The 20,329-nt window shown below is 41.8% G+C and overlaps 1 protein-coding gene across 9 annotated transcripts in view; it reads right to left on the bottom strand.

Moving 5' to 3' along the window:
- atxn1a (ataxin 1a) overlaps positions 1-20,329 on the bottom strand; it is a 406,157-nt gene that overhangs the window by 4,392 nt on the left and 381,436 nt on the right. For all 9 annotated transcript variants that reach the window (XM_085988842.1, XM_085988847.1, XM_085988843.1 and 6 more), the window contains one exon: positions 16,128-18,086. In XM_085988842.1, the coding sequence (XP_085844968.1) occupies positions 16,128-17,939 (1,812 nt within the window). In that variant the 5' untranslated portion in view covers positions 17,940-18,086. The remainder of the gene's footprint in view (positions 1-16,127; positions 18,087-20,329) is intronic.

Genomic DNA, 20,329 nt, shown 5'->3' with positions numbered 1-20,329 from the left:
CAAAGATGGAATAAAATGAATTGTGTTTCACCATCTCTCAAGAAGATTTGAATGAAACATGCACATAGGTTTGGAGTGGTAATGAGGAGTGTTTTCTTAATGACACCGTAAGCATCCTTATTGATTATCCCAAGTTAATCCCTTCCTTGATTTTCTTCGTAGGCTTCATGGACATATATTGCCTTTAAGCAGAGTTAGCAATGAATTTGTTTCACACAATCTAGTTAATACTACAAATTCAGAAATATCTTTATGATTGATGTTCCCTCTAATTTTTTTGGACTGAGTGGGCCACAAACTACTTTGAGCACGACCTTTTCGTCCATGGGCAAATTTTACAACAACAATTTTTACACCAACAACGGCAGCAACAGCAACCACTTAAAAGCATATATAGTAATGCCATCCCACTGTCTCAAATCATGAGACAATCAAGGTTCTATACAACCACTTAAAAGCATATACTGTATAGTAATGCCATCTCACTGTCTCAAATCATGAGACAATCAGACAAGGTTCGATACAAGTTGAACATAACTTCTCTGCTTTTGAATTCTATTCCTCTAGAAATGAACCCCAGTGCTTTATTTGCACTTTTATAGTTATTTTAACCTGCGTTGCTACTTTTAATGATTTGTGAATCTATACCCCATGATCCCTTTGCACCTCTACTCCATTTAGTCTCTTACTTTCCAAGGAGTAGGTAGCCTCCTTATTCCTCCTACCAAAACGCACCACCTCACACTTATCTACACAGAAATTAATTTGTCATTCACATGCCCATTCTACAACTTTGTTTATGGTAAAATTAACATCACTTTCCCGTATTTTTTTCCGGCTTTAAACAATTTTCCTATTTTTGTTTCTGACAAAGGCAACCTTTGTTGTCTCCAGGCGGTTTGAATTCTTCAGCAGACAAGTGTGCTAATTGCATTGACCTGTAGAAAGTGAGGTGCCTCAACATTTCTAAAAATATAAACCTGACGCCAGAATTCTGATTTTCAAAAGTAAGCTCCAATTTGCCGCACTTTTTATGTTACGGTTTTTATTAACTTATCAGCAACAAGACTAAAACCATAAATCCACCCCGGTGCAATATTGGATTTAGTAAAAAGTAGCTAATAAAAGTAAGTTAAACTTGTGTTAATCACTTCTTCCTTCTGCTAAAATGCTTCCTTACTTCACCTAATGATTGAAAGCCTGATCTTACAAACCCATCTGCAGTAGGATCATTTTATTTTAAAAAGCGGATTCACGTACAGCTCAAAATTCGCACAAACTTGTTTCTCATTTCCTCTCCTAAAACATGTCGCTGCCATCAGACAGCAACAAAGTCCCTTCTTACTCACTTGTTGCAGGTAAAACTCAGCGACTCACTCACCTGTAACAGGTTTAATAAGATGAGATGCACGTGGTTTATCGATCTCGCCCACCGATTTTTAAAGCTTCGTCCAAGCCCCATAGCTGTGGCTGTCTGCACCGAGCTGGCCCGCTCTGGAATGGCCCCACGGGGAGCGCGGAGTTTGTGTATCACAGGCCCCTGAAACACTGGCGCCAAAGGAGGAGGGAGACGCTGCCCTCATCACCATGGCAACCGGCTGAGCGCGGCTCCTCTACAGCTTCAGCTACAGTCAGCTGTGGCTCAGTGGGTAAAACACTCCCCTCTGAGTCAGAAGGTTGTGGGTTCAAGTCCCATTCCAGGGACTTGAGCACATAAATCTAGGCTGACACTCCAGTGCAGTGCTGAGGGAGTGCTGCACTGTCGGAGGTGCTGTCTTTCGGATGAGGCGTTAAACCGAGGTCCCGTCTGCCCTCTCAGGTGAATGCAAAAGATCCCATGGTACTATTTCGAAGAAGAGTAGGGGAGTTATCCCCGGTGTCCTGGCCAATATTTATCCCTCAACCAACATAACCAAAATAGATTATCTGGTCATTATCACATTGCTGTTAGTGGGAGCTTGCTGTGCGCAAATTGGCTGCTGCGTTTCCCACATTACAACAGTGACTCCATTCAAAAATACTTCATTGGCTGTAAAGCGCTTTGAGACGTCCAGTGGTCGTGAAAGGCGCTATATAAATGCAAGTCTGTCTTTCTTTTAGTTTAAGCCTGCAGCACCTGGAACTTCCCAGAGGCTGACACAACCAACCCCTCACCCATTCCCTCATGATGTGGCCGCTGCCCCAACTCTTGTTACTTTCCAATGTGGATCGGCTCTGAGGTCGCAAGACTCACAAATGACCCTGTCTGCATTCCGGACCATTGTGTATTAGGCCCCTCCCCCGCTCCATTCGCTGTGTGGCATTTTATTTGAAGTGCGCAGCCGCGCACCTTAGAGGGAACAGTGTTTATGATGTTGCCATGTAATTATGATGTACCTAATTACAACAACTTGTATTTATTTAGCACCTTTAATGTGGAAGACATTCTAAGGCACTTTGGCGGGAGGGAGGGTGGGGAAAGAGCTAAAATAGAAGAATGGGCACTGAGCCATGGGAATGAGGTTAGGATAAAGTGACTAAAAACTCAATTGGGAAGATTAGTCCCCTCCCCCATTTCCCAGCCCCAAAACTTGCTTTTAAATCTGCTCCATTTCCTGCTTTTTTCCAGTTCTGACGAAATGTCTTCGACCTGAAACGTTAACTCTGTTTCTCTCTCCACAGATGCTGCGTGGCCTGCTGAGTTTTTCCAGCATTTTCTGTTGTTATTTCAGATTTCCAGCATCCGCAGTATTTTGCTATTGTACTTCTTACTAAACTTGGTAGCTTGCTAGACCACTTGAAGCATTAAGAGCCAACCGGGTAGTGCAAGACTGCAAACATTTATAGGCCAGAGTGGGTAGGGGTAACAGGCTCCCTTCCCTAAACGACATCAGTGAAACAAATGGGTTTGTAACAATCCAAAAGTTTTATGTTTATCTGGTGCTAGCCCACAAGTTACCAGATTGGTTTCAATTTCACAACTTGCTATGGTGGGATTTGAACTCATGACCTGTGGGTTGCTAGTCCAGTACCATTACCATTCGGATACTGTACCCACACTCAATTTTATGAGACACCTGTACCACCACGTTTATGATATTGCGTAGAAATCTAATCACCTAAAAAAAGTACTCAATATTACAGAGAAAAAGCCATATGCTTAGGATCAATTTGCTTTCCCAATATTAAATACGGTGACTGTGTGTTCAGATAACCTTTAAGATGCTACTTAAAACCTACCTCTGATGAAATTTCTGGTCATCTGCCTTAATATCTCCTTATGTGGCTCGGTGTCAAATTTTGTCTGACAACACTCCTGTGAAGCGACTTGGGACGTCTTATTACATAAAAGGCGCTATATAAATGCAAGCTGTTGTTGTAGAAGCCTGCAGAAGTTGCCACTGTTACATGAGAAACAGATTGAGACACACAGGGGAGGGGGGAGAGAGGGGGGCCGAGTGGGGGGTGAGGGCAAGGCGCAAGCAATGAGAAAGAAACTTATAAACTTATATAAAACAACAATAGTCCTACTCCTTTCAAAATCAACGCAAGATCCCCTGTTGAAGCACAGGGACTTCAAGTGACTGCACTCTAGCTGCAAGATTGCTCACTGTGCTACCTCTAAATTCATACAGCTATTAGACTGTTGGATGCCTTCAGGTATTACTCCCAACTTGTTGGCCTGTCACTTCTTTTAACACATATAACAGGCAAACAACATTAAATTCATGTTAAAAGTGCCATGCATGGATGCTGTGCCACAGGATTCACATCCATGATTTTCCATAAAGTAGTCCAAAATCTCTGTCTGTGGTGGTGCGGGGGGTGGCAGGACGGTTTTAGAACATAATGAATGCATGCCTGGATGTGGCTTTAAGCAACCACTCTGAGCAATGATGGCAGGGTTCTACAAGCTGGTTCATAAGAACATAAGAAATAGGAGTAGGAGTAGGCCATTTGGCCCCTTGAGCCTGCTCTGCCACTCCAGTGATATATACCATCAGAATAATAATGTGCCATTACAGGTAGTTTCCACAGATTTTACTGGGCTGAGAAAAACACAAACTCTAATTTATTCATTAAAAAACATACTGCAAGAATCATAAATAGCATCATAGCCAACCTTGGAATGTGACGATTCAGGGGTTTGAAAACCACCTACTCAACATGGCAAGTTAAACCTTTTTCCAGCACAACAACCCATAATAGATAATAAAAAATAAATGTAATTCTTCCAATGGGCTTACAGTAGTTCGTCAGGCTACTTATCAATAAAGATTTGGGTCATTCCAGAGTTATCTGGGCAGCCTCACTTAGAGATATTTATTATATCTCAGGGCTGGCCAGGAGGCATCTTCTATTGGAGTGGTCATGATATCAAAGGCAGTGACTGGGTAATATTCTGCTGCTCACTGGGTAATATTCTACTAGCTCCTTTATGCATAGGAATTATTTGGTTTATATGGTTCTGACGTCAAACTGTCAGTGACTCATGAATAGCAGCAAAATCCATGATCAAGTTCCTGCCTACTGCCAAACATTTATTATTCTTTACACGTGGATCGATGGCATTGCAGGAGGCGAATCAGAGGAAACAGTGGAAGTTTGAGTGATGGGAAGAGACGGTAAGAAATTGATAGTGGTAACGTGGCTTTTGATTGTCTTGAATCCCAGGGAACAATCAAGATTTTTTTGGGTTGCAAAGTATTTGAATGCACGATGGACAAGACTCAAAACATTACATATACAGCACAGAAGGAAGCTATTTGGCCTATTGTGCATGTGTGCGCCCTAGCTCTTCAGCTCAGGGGTTAGCTGTGGCTCAGTGGGTAGCACGCCTGTCTCTGAGTCAGAAGGTAGTAGGTCCAAGTCCCACCCGAGACTTGAGCACAAAATCCAGGCTGACACTCCGGGGCAGTACTGAGGGAATGTTGCACTGTTGGAGGTGCCGTCTTTTGGACAAGGCATTAAACTGAGGCCCTGTTTTCCCTCTCAGGTGGATGTAAAAGATCCCCAGCACTATTTCGAAGAGCAGGGAAGCTCTCCCAACAGTTACTGGCCAATAGTTACTCTTAAAAAATTATCTGGTCATTATCACATTGTTCTATGTGGGACCTTGCTGTGTGCAAATTAGTTGCTACATTTCCTCCACTACAACAGTGACTACACTTCAAAAGTACTTTACTGGCTGTAAAATGCTTTGGGAGCACCCGAGGTCTTTCTTTCTTATGCATTCTAATCCCATTTCCCTGTGTCCTTTACACTCTTCTTAGGATTGTCTAGTCTCTATTGAGTCTTCTTTAATACCCACTTGCAATGAAGCATTCCATGTTCCAATACCCCTCTGTGTGACAAAGAGAATATAACTTCCCCTTCATTCTTCTCGTGATAATCTGGAGTCTAAGCTTCCTCATTAGCAATTCACCAGGCAGTGGAAACACTCATTCACTATTTACCCTCTTTAAAGCCTTCATAATTAAAAAAAAAACTTTTATTAGATCCCCCTTAGTTTGCTCTATTCCAGTGTAATTTTTCAAGCCTTTCTTCATAAATATATCCTTTAATTCCTGCATCATTCTAGTGAATCCTCACTGTAACCTTTCCATGGCTAATATCCTTCCTATAATGGGACGCCCAGAACGGCACACAATACTCCAACTGTGTATAAAAATATATAATTACAGTGATGGAAAAAATGTTTCACAAGTTACTTGTGGCTTGGTGAGCAGGTGTTATTATACATTCTCATTAAATGAATTACTGACGCACCAAAAACGAACCACTTCAATATTAATCAAAGGAAATGAATCCAAAAAAGGAATAAAGTACATCTTTGGTATAGACAAAGAGTGTAGGTGGGGCAGCAAAGAGCTGCGACAAACCACAGGAGATCTGATGCATTACGAAAGTCCTAAAAGAAACAATGGAGAATCGGAGGTGGAGGAACATGCACACTGATGTTACAAGCTTGTTAGTTGTTTTGGTTTCCAGCCAAATAAAGCTGGAAAGAAATGATTTGGTGACTAGATCTCTGTAGATCTGGGCTATGTTTAAAAGGTTAGTATTTGAAATGGAAAGGAGCGTTCCCTCAGTGGGGAGGTAGTCAGGAACATTACTTGGTCTCAGTGCCCCCTGAATGGTGGTGGAGGGAATTCACCAGAAAAAAACAAAAGAAAAAAATAATTGAAGACAAGAGCTTTATCCCTAGTATGCTTCCTCAGAATAAAACCTGCATTTATATGGTGCCTTTCACGACCACCTATGTCCCAAAGTGCTTTACAGCCAATGAATTACTTTTGAAGTGTAGTCACTGTTGTAATGTAAGAAATGCAGCACCCAATTTGTGCACAGCAATCTCCCACAAACAGCAATGTGATGACAATGACTAGGATAATCTGTTTTTAGTGATGTTGATTGAGGGATAAATATTGGCTAGGATACCAGGGATAGCTCCCCTGTTCTTCGAAACAGTGCCACGGAATCTTTTACATCCACTTGAGAATGGACCTCAGTTTAACATCTCATCCGAAAGACGGCACCTCCGACAGTGCAGCAATCCCTCGGTACTGCGCTGGAGTGTCAGCCTAGACTTCTGTGCTCAAGTCTCTGGAGTGGGATTTGAACCTACGACCTTCTGACTCAAGGAGGCGAGAGTGCTACCAACTGAGCCACAGTTGGCACGGTAATTCCTCAATTCCCTCAAAGGTAATACCCTTGAGTTATGGGGCAGGGATTATACCTAAAACATCAACATATGTGTATTGCCTCAACAGATGTTGCCTGACCTTAATGTCTCCAGCATCTGCAGTATTTTGTTTTTTGTTTATCCATAATATGATGGGCACAATGACAGCATCAGGAATAAGAACATAAGAATTAGGGGAATTAGGAATTAGGCCATACAGCCCCTCGAGCCTGCTCCGTCATTCAATAAGATCATGGCTAATCTACGATCTCAACACCACTTTCCTGCCCTATCTCCATATCCCTTGATTCCCCTAGTGTCCAAAAATCTATCCATCTCAATCTTGAATATACTCAATGACTGAGCATCCACAGCCCTCTGGGGCAAAGAATTCCAAAGATTCACAACCCAACGAGTGAAGAAGTTCCTCATCTCAGTCTTAAAAGGCCGACCCCATATCCTGAGACTATGCCCCCTAGTTCTCGACTCTTCAGCCATGGGAAACAATCTCTCAGCATTTATCCTGTCAATCCTCCTCAGAATCTTATATGTTTCAATGAGATCTCCTCTCATTCTTCTAAATTCCAAAGAGTATAGGCCTAATCTACTCAATCTCTCCTTATAGGACAACCCTCTCATCCTAAGGATTAGTCTGGTGAACCTTCGTTAAACCGCCTCTAAAAGTAAGTACAGGTAGACTACCCTTTATCCGAACTTCCGAAAACCGAAACCCTCTAAAAACCGAAGGTTTTTTCGTTCAGCGTAAGTCGTGCGCACGACATGACCAGAGTGGCGCACGACTTACGCTGAGCAGGGCAGAGGGTCACTGAGTTCCCTCCTGGGTAGGAGATTGCAGGCCGAGCCGGGCAGTGTGAAGGAGGTATACCGGGAGAGTGAACCCAACAATACAGCAGCCCGTCCGATAGCTGCAGCGGCCTGTCCGATATTCTTTTCTCCCCCCCCCCGACCCCCACCCTTTCGGATAAGGGATAGTGTATCCTTTATCCGCACTTCCGAAAACCGAAATCCTCTGAAAACCGAAAGTGTTTTCGTTCAGCGTAAGTCGTGCGCACGACCCCAACCCCCGCCGACCCCACCCCCGACCCCCACCCCCCCCGCCGACCCCCACCCCCGCCGACCCCCGACAAATTTCCCAGTCTTATAAAATACCTTCCGAAATCCGAAATTTTCCGAAAAACGAAACACGGCTGGTCCCAAGGTTTTCGGATAAAGGATAGTCTACCTGTATATCCTTCCTTAGATAAGGAGACCAAAACTGTACACGGTACTCCAGGTGTGGTCTCACCAAAGCCCTGTACAATTGTAGCAAGACTTCCTTAGTCTTGTACTCCAACCCCCTAGTAATAAAGGCCAACATGTCATTTGCTTTCCTAATTGCTTGCTGAACCTGAATGCTAACTCTTTCCTGTACGAGAACACCTAAATCTCTTTGCACACCAACATTTAATAGTTTCTCACCATTTATATAATATTCTGTTTTTTTTAATTCTTCCTACTAAAGTGAATAACCTCAAATTTCCCCACAGTATACTGCACCTTATTGCCCACCCACTTAACCTGTCTATATCCCTTTGCAGGCTTTTTGTGTCCTCTTCACAGCTTATTTTTCCACCTAGCTTTGTATCAGCAGCAAACTTGGATACATTACACTCGGCCCCTTCATCTAAGTCAATAATATAGATTGTAAATAGCTGAGGCCCAAGCACTGATCCTTGCGGTATCCCACTAGTTACAGCCTGCCAATCCAAAAATGACCAGTTTATCCCAACTCTGCTTTCTGTCCATTAAGCAATCCTCTATCCATATTAATACATTACCTCCAATCGCAGGAGCCCTTATCTTGTGTAACAACCTTTTATGTGGCACCTTATCGAACGCCTTTTGGAAATCCAAATATACTACATCTACTGGTTCCCCTTTATCTACCCTGCTAGTTACATCCTCAAAGAAATTTGTCAAACACAATTTCCCTTTCATAAAACCATATTGACTCTACCTATTCTTTTTATGATTTTCTAAGTGCCCTGTTACCACTTCCTTAATAATGGATTCCAGCATTTTCCCGATGGCTTATGTTAGGCTAACTGACCTGTAGTTCCCTGTTTTCTCTCTCCCTCCTTTCTTGAATAGCGGGGTTACATTAGCTACCTTCCAATCCACTGGGACCTTTCCAGAATCATGGGAATTTTGGAAGATCACAACCAATGCATCCACTATCTCTGCAGCCACCTCTTTTAGAACCCTAGGATGTAGGCCATCAGGTCCAGGAGGTTTGTTGGCTTTTAGTCCCATTAGTTTCCCAAGTACTTTCTTTCTACTGATATTAATTACTTTAAGTTCCTCAATCTCAGTAGCCCCTTGGTTCCCCACTATTTTTGGTATACATTTTGTGTCTTCTACTGTGAAGACAGTTACAAAATATTTATTTAAGGTCACTGCCATTTCCTTGTTCCCCAATATAAGTTGTCCTGTCTCAGCCTCTAAGGGACCAACGCTTGCTTTTACTACTCTCTTCCTTTTTGCATACTTGTAGAAGCTCTCTCAATCTGTTTTTATATTTCTTGCTAATTTACTCTCGTATTCCATTTTCTCCCTTTTAATCAATTTTTTGGTCATCATTTGCTGGTTTCTAAAGCTCGCTCAATCATCAGGCTTACTACTATTGTTCACAACATTATAAGCTCCTTCTTTTAATCTAATCCTATCCTTAACTTCTTTAGTTAGCCACGGTTGGATCACGTTTCCTGTGGATTTTTTAAATTTCTCAATGGAATGTATATTCGTTGAGAATATTGGAATATTTCTTTAAATGTTTTCCACTGCTTATCTACCGTCCTACCTTTTAATCTAGATTCCCAATCTACCTTAGCCAATTCACCACTCATACCTACATAATTGGCTTTATTTAAGTTTAAGACTCTAGTTTAGGACTTAAGAAATAAAGGATCCTTTACTATGAGATTACTAATTAACCATGTCTCATTACACAAAACTAGATCTAAAATAGCCTGTTCCCTGGTTGGTTCCATGACATTACATAGATGGAAGGTAACAGATGACAATGATCTAGGTTCTGAAGTTATATTCCGTGAACACTCAGGAGGGTGCCCATTTCAGAAAATCACGGGTCGGGTGTCAGTGAGAGCCGTTCCCTGCTGGGAGTGCCAGCTACTGCAATCACCCCAATGGAGTTGTGGAACTACCAGATTAAAACTTTAAACACAAGAAAAAATAAATCCACATATATGGCTATTAGGTAACAGCCCCCATGTCTATAAACGTAGGGCTGTTTGCTTATTAGGAATTCATAGTGAATTTTTTTTTGAAGAAATTTCTGTTGTATGATTTCTTGCTTGTGATGGAATATTTTAACGTGTTTCATATCATCACCTAGGAGCTGGTGCAATCTGGGCAAAAATATCACAAAGTTAAAGGTGTTATGCAATGGGCGTATAAGAGGAATGGTATTTGATTATTATTTTGCAGCTATGATAGCAAAACATTAAATTATAGGCTATTCACTTAAAAAGCAATCCATTTTTAACTTTCTTCATAAGGTCAATTTTAATAAATATAAGTTGCTTTTATAACAAAAAAAAAATCAAGCTTCTTTTTGCAGGAAAAAAGTCCTGATTTCAATAGCCCACTGAATCATGGGAAGAATTAGCACAAGGTTCATATACATGGTCTACAACATCAAAGTATTAGTTAATATACAGCTTCACTGATGAAGTGCTGCATGTAGATGTTCTCTAAGGTAACACTTTGAAAAGTAACTATAAACATTATCTTGGGTTACTGACTTATACTCATATAAAGAACTCAATGACAGGCAGAATTGAAGTACAGATACTCCAGATAGTCTAGAAAAGGAGCATGAAAGCTTCAGTAATTGCAAGACCCACAATGAAGGCATCGTGCTGTGGGTCAGGAACTACCAAAGCAGGTGGATCCAATTTGGAATTTTGTGTTATCAATCAGAATCATAGAACGGTTACAACACAGAAGGAGGTCATTTGGCCCGTGCCGGCTCTCTGCATGAGCACTTCAGCTAGTCCCATTCAATTGCAACATTGGACCAGATTTTGATGAAAAAATAATGGTGTCTGAACAACGCATGTTGTTATTAATGCGGAGATCAGTCACAACTTATAGCAAGAAAGCGATAACCCATGAATTGCGAATCGCCACAAGCTGCTGGCTGACTTGTGCCACTGCACCATTAGAAAATAAGACTTGCATTTATATAGCACTTTTCACGACCATCGGTTGTCCCAAAGCACTTTAAAGCCAATGAAGTACTTTTTGAAGTGTAGTCACTGTTGTAATGTTAGCTTCGCGAAAAGGGCATCTCGCAATTAACCTCCCTGCGATTTTCATGAAGTTGCTGCATTTGCACATTAATTGCCCATTAAACTCGCCACACAGTTAAGTCTAGTAATTAATAGCGCAAGTGCCCTCTTAACGACGTGATAATTGTTAATGACTCCCAATCAATCTCTCTTGCCCAGAAAGTAAACAATTATAAGTGTGGAGTCTTATTCCTTCAGGTTGTGAATTGTTTTAGGAGATTTTAATTATTTTTCTTACTTTTCCTTTCTGGCTCTTTTCTCTCTCTCTCTCTTAATCCAATCTTTCTTTCCCTCTCTTAATTTCTCCTTCTATACCTGATTTGACATTGAATTCACCCACTCTAATTCACCCTCCTCCTCAGTTTATTTCTCAATCCTTTAATCTCATTGGTTAAGGAGATACACTGTTTGTCCCGTTGTTCACTAAGGTCCCAGATGCCCTGAATGCCCTCACTGTGGCAGTAAAAACTCACACTTCCAGCAACTTTGTGAGCAAACATTTTTTTAAAGTAAACATGTACAAACAAGACTAACTAACAGATGCCCCGCTCCAGCAACATCTGGCCCAAGAGTTTTGGTGGATGAGCCTTATTCACTTACTTCATTCCCGACTCATTTTTCACACAGTCTTGAGTATCAACAGAACAGTAAACAAACAAAGTTAAAACCAATCTTGGATTCTCACTAATTTTTCTTTATGTCCTACCTACCTCTAATGTATCTCCAGTTTTGCTCTGTATCCAGTCAGAGTCTCTTGAACTTTTCCTCCTAATTTAGTTAGTCTTATTTGAATGATTAGTAAGGCTCGTCTCTTACTGGGAAATGTTTATGTTTTGTGTGGTGTTGCCAATAATTTTTTTTTATATGGTAAGATTTTCTTTTAGTATGTGGCAGGGGTGGGGGAAAGAGTTCAGCAGTGTACAGCTGTAATTATACTATGGAAGCTCTCACTACCTAAAAGGGGGTGGGGGGGGTGGGGCGCGGCGAGGGGGAAGGGAGATATGAAGTGGTGCTCAATTTTTAAAAATAGAAACTTAGTTAAAGCTACAATTGTTTAACTTGCCAGGAGTGGAACCATTGTTTTCACAGAAAGGCTACTAACCTTCTTTAACTTGAATCAAGCATATGCATAACAAAGCTGTTAAATAATATTTCTCTTCAATAGGTCTTTTTCCTATTGTAACGAGTGTGGCGTAAAGTCATTCCAAATGAAGTCTATGTTGAGTGAGAAAATAATTGGTTTCTAAAACCAAAGGAAAATACAAAAAACAAACACACACTTTGAGATTTTTGTAAGTGGGGGGCAGCATGGTGTTGACTTTTGGCTAGATTTGAGTAAACATGGTGTAGTCGCACAGAAATCTGTATCCAGCACAAGGGAAAAGGTACAAGAAGCAGAATCCAAACAAGCTGGACGTGCCTTATTTTGAGTGCCAACAGTAGCACAGTAAATTTAAAGGGTAGAATATCGAAAATATTTATCTAGGAGTTCAAACTGAAGCTTTGGAGTTGCAACAGGCATTTTATTTTGCAACTCTATAAATCAGGACTGCAATAACAAAGAACGGTTTACACAACTGTGATTTTAACTTCGCTCAGAAAATTCAATGAAAACACTTTGTATTAATCTTATTGTAAAAGCAAGTTAGATACAATGCATCTGCAAGGGCTGTTCACAGTGGATGATTGAGAGTGGAGTCACAAGAGGAAGCACACAAGTCCATCTCTGGCAAGGATTTTGAGGCATTATCCCAATTGGTGTAATACACAAACAGCAGGAAGCAGAAAACAGGGACTGTAGAGGACCTGGAGACACCATTCCGAGATATTATCTCGCTGTATAACAGAGATTCATGAGTCCGCTTTCCAAAGATGTCCTTGACTGAGGGGTGAGAGGAACAATGGAATGGCCAGTTAATCTAGAACATTTCCAAATTCGCAGTCACAGGGGCAATGGGAAAGTCCTGATAAATGTTTACTGTTTTACAGGGAACCAAGTGATGTGTGTGAAAGCCTAAACAAAATTAGGAGGGGTAGGGGAGAAATAAATTTAAAAATTAGACGATTAAAAGCTTTGTAATGGATTAAAAAACAGTCCAGGATCCTTCTATGGATTCCACAAAATAAGCTTCAAGCCCCAAGTGCATTAAATCATCAATACAACAACTTGCGCCTTTAATGTAGTAAAACATCCCAAGGTGCTTCACAAGAGCGCAAGCCACGTAAGGAGAGTTGACCAAAAGCTTGGTAAAAGAGGTAGGTTTTAAGGAGCATCTTAAAGGAGGAGGTAGAGAGGCAGAGGGGTTTAGGGTGGGAATTCCCGAGCTTAGGGCCTAGGCAGCTGAGGACACGGCCACTAATGGTGGAATGATTAAAATTGGGGATGCACAAGTGACCAGAATTGGAGGAGTAGAGATATCTTGGAGGGTTGTAAGAGGTAACAGTGATAGGGAGAGGTGAGGTCATGGAGAGATTTGAAAACAGGGATGAAAATTTTAAAATTGAGGCATCACCGAACCGCGAGCCATGGCAGGTCAGTGAGCACAGGGGTGATGGGTGAAAGGGACTTTGTGCGAGTTAGGATACGGGCAGAAGAGATTTGGATGAGCTCCAAGTTTATGGAGGGTGGAAGAGGGGAGGCTGGCCACGAGATCGTTGGAATAGTCAAGTCTAAAGATAACAAAGGCATGGATGAGTGTTTCAGTAGCAGAGGAGCTGAGGCAGGGGTGGAGTCGTACGATGTTATGGAGGTAGAAATAGGCACTCTTGGTCAGAAGTTCACCTCATAATCTTCCTGATCTGTAACTATCTTGTAACCTTACAGACAATTCGACTGGATTTAATAACATTGTACCTAAAAATGGACTATGTCCGCAACTGGTATGCCAAACCTGTGCCACCTTTATGTAACCTTACATAGTTCCCCCACACCCGAGAGGTGGCTGCTGCCTTGCAGAAGCAGCTACTTTTGAGCCATAGGTAAGAGTTGTACAAGCAGAGAGGAAAAAAGTTAGGCATGCCACATTGAGGGGTGTGGCATGCCTAGCTTGAAAAATCAAGATCCCCAACCTGGTGCATCCGGGATCCACTGTTCAACCTGCAGAGACTCATTCCAAGCAAAAATAGGTTTCAGTCATCCAAGAACGCACTCCAAAAAAGCAAGATGATATTCCGGCTTTTTTCTTCGATATCGAAGGATGAACGATGGTGACGAGGTTACACATTATTGAAAGCGCTTTTAAAATTTTATTATTTATTTTTACCAAGTCTACATTATTTCATGCCTAGAACAAGTAAAAAATTGCATTTCTGCTTACTAATCACCAAAACGTCGGTGCTTAACCGTTTTGGATTCAGAATCTCACACTAAGGATACCGACCAACCATATTTACTTTCAGATGTATTTACCATTTCATCTTTAAGGATCCCACCACTGCTCCATCTAAAGGCCTGGCAAATAGCTAGTGAAACTTTACGTGAGTCAAAGCTGGGATCTGAACTTATTGCTGTGGCTGAGACCCCAACCCTCAACTGCTACAGCTGGGAGGACTTCTGTGTCAGCTTGTTTTAATGGTGTTGGTAGTTGCAGTAGTCATGCTTAAGGATCATTAAACTCAGTTTTTATTGCTAATTTAAAAAGCCGGGTTTTTATTGTAAGTGTATTTTTTTTTTTTTTAAAAGAGGGAAAAAGTTAGTGGGGAAAACTGAGCCTCAAAAAATTCAGGTAAATTGAGAAAAAAATCAGTTAAAAAAAAGTTTTAGACATCACAAAAATATGAAAAAAAAACAAGTGAAGTATGTTTAAAAAAAAGTAGTTAAGCTAAATGACAACCCGCAACTATTTACACAATACACAGACACACTTTTATGGGGCTCGCCATCAGACTCCCACTTAACCCCTAGATACCTTTTTTTAAAACTAAATAGTAAAAAGAACCTACATTTATTACTTTGGCTCCAGCCCCTTACCTACCACTATGATAGCGGGGTAAAAAAATTGTTGAGAGATTAATATTGCGTGCAGTTCTGGTCACCACATTACAGAAAAGATGTGATTGCACTAGCGAGGATACAGAGGAGATTTACAAGGATGCTGCCGGGAGTAGAGAATCTTAGCTATGAGGAAAAACTAGATAGGCTGGATTTGTTTTCCTTGGAACAGAGGAGGCTGAGGGGAGACCTTATTGAGGTGTATAAAATTATGAGGGGCATAGATAAAGTGGATAGAAGGGACCAATTTCCCTTAGCAGAGGGGTCAAAAATCACGGGGCACAGATTTAAAGTAATTGGGGGAAGGTTTAGAGGGAATTTGAGCAGAAATTTCTTCACCCAGAGGGTTGTGGGGGTCTGGAACTCACTGCCTGAAAGGGTGGTAGAGGCAGAAACCCTAACCACATTTAAAAAGTACTTGGATGTGCACTTGGGATGCTGTAACCTGCAGGGCTACGGGCCAAGAGCTGGGAAGTGGGATTAGGCCGGCGCGGACACGATGGGCCGAAATGGCTTCCTTCCGTGCTGTAACTTTCTATGATTCTATGATTACGTCAATGGGGAACATTTGTGATCTTGTTTTAAGTAAGCAGTGCTTTGGTGTGTAACCCGCGACAGCCTTTGATTGATGACCTCAGTCTTCATGGGACTATCAGTGTGGTAACTGCATCAGTGAACTGCTGCCTTTGCTCTATACCCAACTAGCAATGAAAGACTTGACAATTGCATGATAGGAGTACCTAATGATCCAATTCCCCTTAAAAAAAAATCCAAATTGCAGAGACTTGCCTGCTGAAAATCAAGTTCAGAGATGCGCACATATCACATCAGTGACGTTGGTATGGCACATATAGTAGTCACCGCATGCGGTGACATCACTAATATGACATACATGCATTTCTGGACTTCATTTTTGGCCAAAAATGAATGGGAAATTTCGGGGCTGTTCTCTCAAATTCGGAAGGAAACTGGTTTTACTGAATCATCCGAAAAAAGTTCGTGAATTTATTGGTAGAAAATCAACAAAAACTGATTAAATTCTGCTGTTTACAAAGAAACATACAATGCTCCAGTTGACCCATGACATGGTCACTCATACCTGTGTTCTGTGTTCTCCAACTGCAAACTGCAGGACAGCAAAGCTGGAGGTGTGACTGCCTTCAACGCGTTCCACAGTGCTAGAGTCAATCTTCAGGTCACTGCTGATTTCAGCACTTTGTATGAAGTCTTCTGTTTTTAAGTCTTCAACTCTCTTAAGCTCTCCGTTAGCTAGTTGTATGATTGATCCTTTCATGAAGTAGGGAGGCAGTTGATTAGAAGCTGCGACGGGAGAGCTCACCGACTGCACTACTGGCAGATGCACTTGGGCCTGTACGACAGTCGTGTGGTAAGTTGGCTGAGTAATAAGTGATTCAGGATGATAGTTCTCGCTCTTGGGACTGGCCGTGCTGACAAATGGATGAGGGACTGCAGCAAACTGAGGAGACGTTGTTACTATTGTAGACGTTACCCCTGATGCTTCAACTGCTGTATTGCATACAGGAATAAGAAGGGGCTGGGTGCCTGGGATTACTAGGTGCTGTTGCAGGTTCCCATGGTAACTAAGTGCTTGCTGCTGACTGCTTATGTAACCAATAAGTGGCTGTTGAGAGCCAGGGTACACAGCATTACCAGGTAGTCCTATAGAGAGGTGCTCAGTGGGATTATGGGTAGTTTGGATGACAGAATGTGGAGAAAAGGCTGCCTTCCCATGATTTAAGTTAGTCTTATCATATAGTGCCAAAGGAGAGTTGTCCCTGTCTATGGCCTGTTGGACCTCCAGATCTGTCGTAGGCGTGTGACTGTTGGGTATAATCATTACCGAGGCTCTAGGACCTAAAGTTTCTTGTGCATTATAGTCAGCAGGACTTGGATGAACAACCACATGGGTCCCATGCCTTATTTCATAGTGCCGAGGAACCGGTTTGGTTCCTGCTTTTTCCATGTTCATTTCTGTGCTAGGTGAGATGGCGTATCTCCTGCTTTTTTCAATTTCACCATTTAATACTTCCCTTCTTGGAATTAAATGTGGCCTGATGTCTTCAACCTTCCTTATAGCTTCCCTTGGTGCAACATGGTACCCGGCATCTGCATACTGGAGAACCACCTGTGATGGCGTACTGACTGTAAGGGTGTGTGGAATCAGTGATGGGTGAGAGTGTAAATGCAGAGGAACTGTCGTAGGGGAGAGGGGCCTGGTCACATTTGGAGACGAACTTGAAATTTGCACGTACTGATTTTGCACTGAGGGTGGAGGCGATCTGGTTATCATTCTGTGTGGCCTGACCACCTGCTGCTCAACCTTATGCTGGGATGGGCTGCCCATACTGGCAAAGATTGTAGAGTAGGGTTCTAGATGGGAATACTGAGATGGAGTGGCAGAAGCATTCGAGGCTGTTGGGGAGATCAATGGGGAAGGGACGAATGCAGCAGACCCCGCGTATGGTCCGCTGTAAGGTGGCCCAACAAACTGGAAAGCAGCAGGTTGCAGGGGGGCATACTCTACTGGCGACACAGAAGGTCCTGGCTGAGCTAATGCTGAAGATGAATAAACAGCGCGAAGATGTGTTACCCCTGGAGCTGGTCTAACATTCCCAGGCGATGAATAGTCCACTGCAGTCGGTAGTGGTTTATACAACGGTAAGCCAGTTTCCACTGGGGTTTCTCCTGCTACTTTGACATGTCCATACCTCACGCCCACACTGCTTTGGCTGCTAGCTACATTGGCGAGCCATGCCAAGTTTTCACTGCGACTGTTCTCACTCACAGTAGCTGCTGCAACCGCCTTCTCTGCCAAGGGCACACTGCTGACAGGAAACTCGCGTTTTTTGGGCGGTAAACATTCATTGCTGCGTTCCTGGTTCGATTTCATTTTTAAAAGACTTGCTTAGTGTCTGTTCGGCTTTGATTCTAGCTTGATAAATTGGATGTCACATTTGTTTTCTGGCAGTTCGTCCCAAAATGATCCAAGAACTGCATGAGGCATCATTTCCTCCAGCCAGAATTCTTCACAGCTGCTCTGGAATCGGAAATAAAAAGAAAGGTTCAAAACCTCACATTCAGCAAACAAAACAATTATAGCTTGATAGCAAATATACAAATTATCATTCTAATATGAACGGTACAAATATCGTCCTGCCTATACTTTCGTCCTAATCTAAAAGGTTTTCTTTTAATTTCTGGCCATCCAAGATAAAATTAGACCAGTTTCTCTCCATCTATCTCCTCCCTCTTCCAGAAATGATACAGGCAGTTTTAGGAGCAGGTGAAGACAACAGACCTGCAGTTAAAGCATTGCACAACATTATATTTAAGCCCCAATGGAAAAATATTCCTTACCACTCATTCACAAAAACAAATGCAGTTCATTTGAATATTGGATGCTTTGATGATACTGACTTAATTCCATACAACTGTTTACAACCAGTAACAACCTGTCTAAAATGAAGATTGAGCATGCACATCAACATACTGGTATTTTAAATCGCAACACCATTTCCCTTTTCAAATCACAACTTGGAATAGGATGTGCAGTTACGAAGCAGTGCTTGTGTATGCAAATAGTCACTCCTATAAAACATCAACATTTTCAGCTTATTTCTAATCAATATAAATGCAGAGTTTCAGCACTTGGGAAGGTCGGTTGTTCAATATTTTCAAAAACAAATTCTCACTAATATGCAAAATGCAACAATACAAAAGCAAAATACTGCGGATGCTGGAAATCGGAAATAAAAGCAGAAAATGCTGGAAATACTCAGCAGCAATATTCCCTCTAATTTTTGTTTCCCTGCGTGGGTCCTTTAAATTTGCTGCAGAACAGCTGGTGAACGGCTTGCACGGGGCCTCGCGATCAGTGCACAGCCGCGCACCTTAGGGGGAACATTGCTAAGCAGGTCAGGCACATCTGTGAAGAAAGAAACAGTTAACGTTTCAGGTCGATGACCTTTCGTCAGAACTGTAAACGCAAAATGCAACATTGGTTTCAAATGGCATTTGCTCAATACTAAGCATTAATGCAAGGAAGATTATACACTTTACCAATGCAAACTAAAGAAAATAATTCTAACACGGACTATAGATGGTTGTAACTGGTGTGGTACGGTTAATAGATCATTCAGTAATTAATACAGGCTGGTAGTTGGAACGTTTTCTTGAGCTAAGTTTAGCTCTTTCGCTGAGACCAGTGATAGCATAAAAATAAATGCAGGCTGTAAATATATGTTAGGTGTATTTATAAAGCCCAGTCTAAGCAGGAGCTAAATTTATCTTTTCAAAGAATAGAGATGCTTTACTTGCTCGATATTCTCATCAAAATGGCATGTTTTACACTGATTTACAAGGTCCATCTTTTGCAGAAGTGAATTAGATCAGAAAAATGATGTGCTGCATTCTTTGCAAGTGTGGTTTGATACGGAGAGAAACCTAAAAGCCCTCTAAAGATCAAGTTACACTAACTTATGCATAAACAAAAAATTAAATTAAAAATAGGACAAATCTGCTGCAGCTCGAACATGCTGTCAAAACCAGTGTTCCAGTTTGGCATGGTGCTGAATTAAGATGACTGCAGGATGGCAACATAAATATTTTTGATTTTTAGAGTTAAACCCGAAAGATTTCAATCTGGATAAGCATCGTAAACCATCGGAAATGGCAACACTGGCACACTGCAGTTCTGGCATGACGCACACATCCACTGTCCCTGTTTGATGCAGGTAAAACTTCATCTTTGAATGACAACAAGCAACATCAAGGTACAGGGTAATTTTCCACCATTTGTGCCATCTACTCATGGAGTGTACCAAGAAAAAGCAGGCCCGCAAGTTCGATCAGTCATTAATTTTTTAATATTGCACCATTGGTGGCAGGGCTCCCTGTCAGCAGCTCAAAGTCAGAAAAAGGCCCCTTCAGTCCCTTGCATCGAGTACCGATGGCTGAAAGAAGTTCCATGGAGCAGGAGATGATGATGCTCAAACTCCTTCTTTCACCATTATACAGTAAACTCTTGTTTAAACGGCACCTAATCAACCGGAATTCTTTAATAACCGGCAAAACAGATAGCCGGTAATCTTGCCTAATCCATCCATTTTTCGTTTTTCCGAGTCAGAGTTTCCCGCGGTGGCCGAGTTAGTCACTTTTTTTTGTGTTAAAAATTGCCTACCTCTCTGTTATCCGGAATTTTTAATCAACCGAGACCATTCCGGTCCTGTTGGTGCCGGATACGAAAGAGTTTACTGTACATTGTGAAGTCAGTTGTAGGTA

The sequence above is a fragment of the Somniosus microcephalus genome, chromosome 5, assembly GCF_052327205.1.
Source record: "Somniosus microcephalus isolate GS21.2 chromosome 5, FLI_Smic_1.0, whole genome shotgun sequence".
NCBI lineage: Eukaryota > Metazoa > Chordata > Chondrichthyes > Squaliformes > Somniosidae > Somniosus > Somniosus microcephalus.
This window is presented reverse-complemented; position numbering and strand designations above follow the sequence as displayed.